The sequence below is a fragment of the Priapulus caudatus genome, unplaced genomic scaffold (genome assembly GCF_000485595.1).
Source record: "Priapulus caudatus unplaced genomic scaffold, Priapulus_caudatus-5.0.1 Scaffold1665, whole genome shotgun sequence".
Taxonomy (NCBI): Eukaryota; Metazoa; Priapulida; class Priapulimorpha; order Priapulimorphida; family Priapulidae; genus Priapulus; species Priapulus caudatus.
The window spans coordinates 19902-22765 of NW_014578726.1; the positions used below are offsets into that span (position 1 = coordinate 19902).

General features: G+C 50.2%; 1 protein-coding gene across 1 annotated transcript in view; it reads right to left on the bottom strand.

Moving 5' to 3' along the window:
- Positions 1–217: 217 nt before the first annotated feature.
- The window catches only part of LOC106817283 (CAAX prenyl protease 1 homolog), a 3984-nt gene continuing 1337 nt past the window's right edge, over positions 218–2864 (bottom strand). The window contains exons 5-8 of the mRNA XM_014821942.1: positions 2663–2809; positions 1551–1679; positions 841–990; positions 218–499 (exon numbers count right to left, since the gene is read on the bottom strand). Of these exons, the coding sequence (XP_014677428.1) occupies positions 272–499; positions 841–990; positions 1551–1679; positions 2663–2809 (654 nt within the window). The 3' untranslated portion in view covers positions 218–271. The remainder of the gene's footprint in view (positions 500–840; positions 991–1550; positions 1680–2662; positions 2810–2864) is intronic.

A 2864-nucleotide genomic window follows, 5' to 3' on the forward strand; every position in this document is an offset into this window, starting at 1 on the left:
TCACACTGCGCCATCCATCAATAATTCTAGCGATATTTCCAGTGCTTGCAATCTTTCGTGCGGTGGCGCCCGCCCCCTCTAGTTCTACTTGTCATCTGTCAGCGGTTGCGCCACCTGCAGTCCTCTTCCAGCGCCCTCCATCAAGCAGTGGCGCCCCCTATAGTCCTGTTTGTCGTCGTCGCGTAGAGTGAGAGTAGTGGTAGGTGGCGCCCTCTCTAGTCCTGTTTGTCGTCGTCGCGTAGAGCGCGCGTAGTGGTTGGTGGCGCCCCCTCTAGTCCTGTTTGTCGTCGTCGCGTAGAGCGCGGAGTCTCTCCAGCAGCGGTGGATGGGAGTAGTGGTAGGTGGAGAACAATGGGTCGCAGAGCGGGAACGACAGATTGTCCGCGTTCAGCTTGCAGAGGGCGCCACGCAGCGCGGTGGCGCGGCGCAGCGAGCGAGCGAACGCGTCTGCCTGGAACTCGAAGCGACGGCTCAGCGCCGTCATGGCAAACGAGACGAGCTGAAAAACAAGAGAACGAGTGTAAGCGTGCTGCGTGCGAGAGAAAAACAACAAGAGAACGTGTGTAAACATGTGCTGCGTGCGAGAGAAAAACAACAAGAGAACGTGTGTAAACATGTGCTGCGCGCGAGAGACAGAGACAACAAGAGAACGTGCATGAGCGTGTGCACGTAAATATGTAGTTGATGAACACTGAAATATCGACTAGAATATTTAGGTGCAGCAATTAAAACTGGAATCGATAAAAAAAACTTCGGATTTACAGACCGGAGCAGCAAGCACGGATGCGTTCAACACCGCTAATTATCGGTCGATCGTTAGCGACGGTTGCCGACGGTTACCTCGTTGTAAGGCGAGAAGACGAACTGGAAGATGATGATGAGACCGATGAGGACGGGGTGCGGCGGGGCGGCCGGGAAGCCAAACGCAGCGTAGAGCTCCTGTCTGCTGATGAGCATCGCGAAGAGGCAGAGACACAGAAACAGGTTCACCTGTTAACGAACAACGCACACCTGTCATTAGCATCTGTAGCAAATACGCACCTGTTGTAATAGCACCTGTGGTCCCATAACTCCAACCCTAATGCCAACACTAACCCTGTCTATCTCTAACCCTGACTGTAACGAAAACACTAACCCTATCTCTATCTCTATCTCTATCTCTGACCCAATCTCTATCTATAACTCTATCCCTATCTCTATCTATAACTCTAACCCTATCTGTATCTATAACTCTATACCTATCTCTATCTATACCCCTAACTCTATCTCTATCTCTGACCCAATCTCTATCTATAACTCTATATAATCCCTATCTCTATCTATATCTATACCCCTATCTCTATCTATAACTCTAACCCTATCTCTATCTCTATCTCTATCTCTATCTATACCCCTATCTATATCTATACCCCTATCTCTATCTCTATCTATAACCCATTCTCTATCTATATCTATACCCCTATCTCTATCTCTATCTATAACCCATTCTCTATCTATATCTATACCCCTATCCCTATCTATCGCCGCGGCAACGCTCACTGTTTCGGCACGAGTTCGAATCGCATCTTCTGCAGGTTGGCGTCGTCGTTGAGCGTCGCCATGGCGACCGGGTGCGACGTCGCATAGTCGAAGTTGAACGGCACGCCCCCTGGCGGGTTCCGCAGGAAGTTGCGCTTGTCCTGCGACGAAGAGGAGCGAGAGAGAGAAGACGATTGAGACGGGTCGTGACACGATGAGACGAAGCGAGACGCTGGATGTGAGATGATGTTGATACGAGACAGGATGATATTCATATATGACGACAGGGTGCGAAATTAACGCGAGTCCGGAGTCAAATACTCCCCGATTTACTGCCGGACTCCCTGATTTGACATACGCAGGAGTCCGTGTGACTCGCTGAAAATTCTGCCATACTAACTAGTTTGTTCCAGAGCATGGCCTTGCGGAATTACCGTATTTTTTCAGCAAATGTCCAAAGAAAATTTGGCAGACGTGCAACCGCATGAATCTTCAAAATAAGCACATGTATGCGTTATTGTTAATATCTTTAATTTTGAACTTCAGACTGCGGACTCCCTCACTTGGCTGCGGACTCTCTCTTTTTGAGGGTAGACTCCCTTGTTCAAAAGTGACGATATTATATATGACCCCCACGTGAGACCATGAGGACGACATCTGAAACCGCGACGACCTTGACCTTGACCACACAAGACAAGGACATTGTTCTGTGACGAGAACAATACCTGAGACCATGAGGGCGATACTTGAGACGAGCGAGGTCAGGTGAGACCACGACCCCATCTGAAATCACGACCCCATACGAGACAACCCCCCCTCCCCTACACGAGACCAGTGTGTTACTAGCCAGAGACCCATCTACCCAGCTTTTGGACGGCCTATTCTTAGACGTGACGGATGAAATTTGACAGAGACGGCATGAGAGCGACCCCATTTTATATATTATACACCTTGTATAACAGACAACAATGCCTATAAGAATATAAAATCATATCAGCTTCCTGTCTTTTTGGCATGTCAGACTAAATTTCCTCCATGGTAAGGCTCTCCCCCCTCGCTTCGCTCAGATGGTGAGACTCCCTGATTTTTTTCCTGGCTAACACCCCACATGAGACCACGACCCCCACATCGAAGACCACAATACCTGAGACAGAGCAAGGATCTGTTTCTTTAGCTGTTCCTCGTCGTTGTAGCCGACCCAGGGTGGCACCGCCACCGCCTCCCCGGCCTGCCTGCCCTGCTTCCCCTCGCAGAAGCGCGTCTGCTCCCGGTTAAAGTCTGCCAGCATCGACTGTGTGAGAGACAGAGATGTTAGAGAAGGGGAGAGGGGGAGAGGGGGAAGGGGG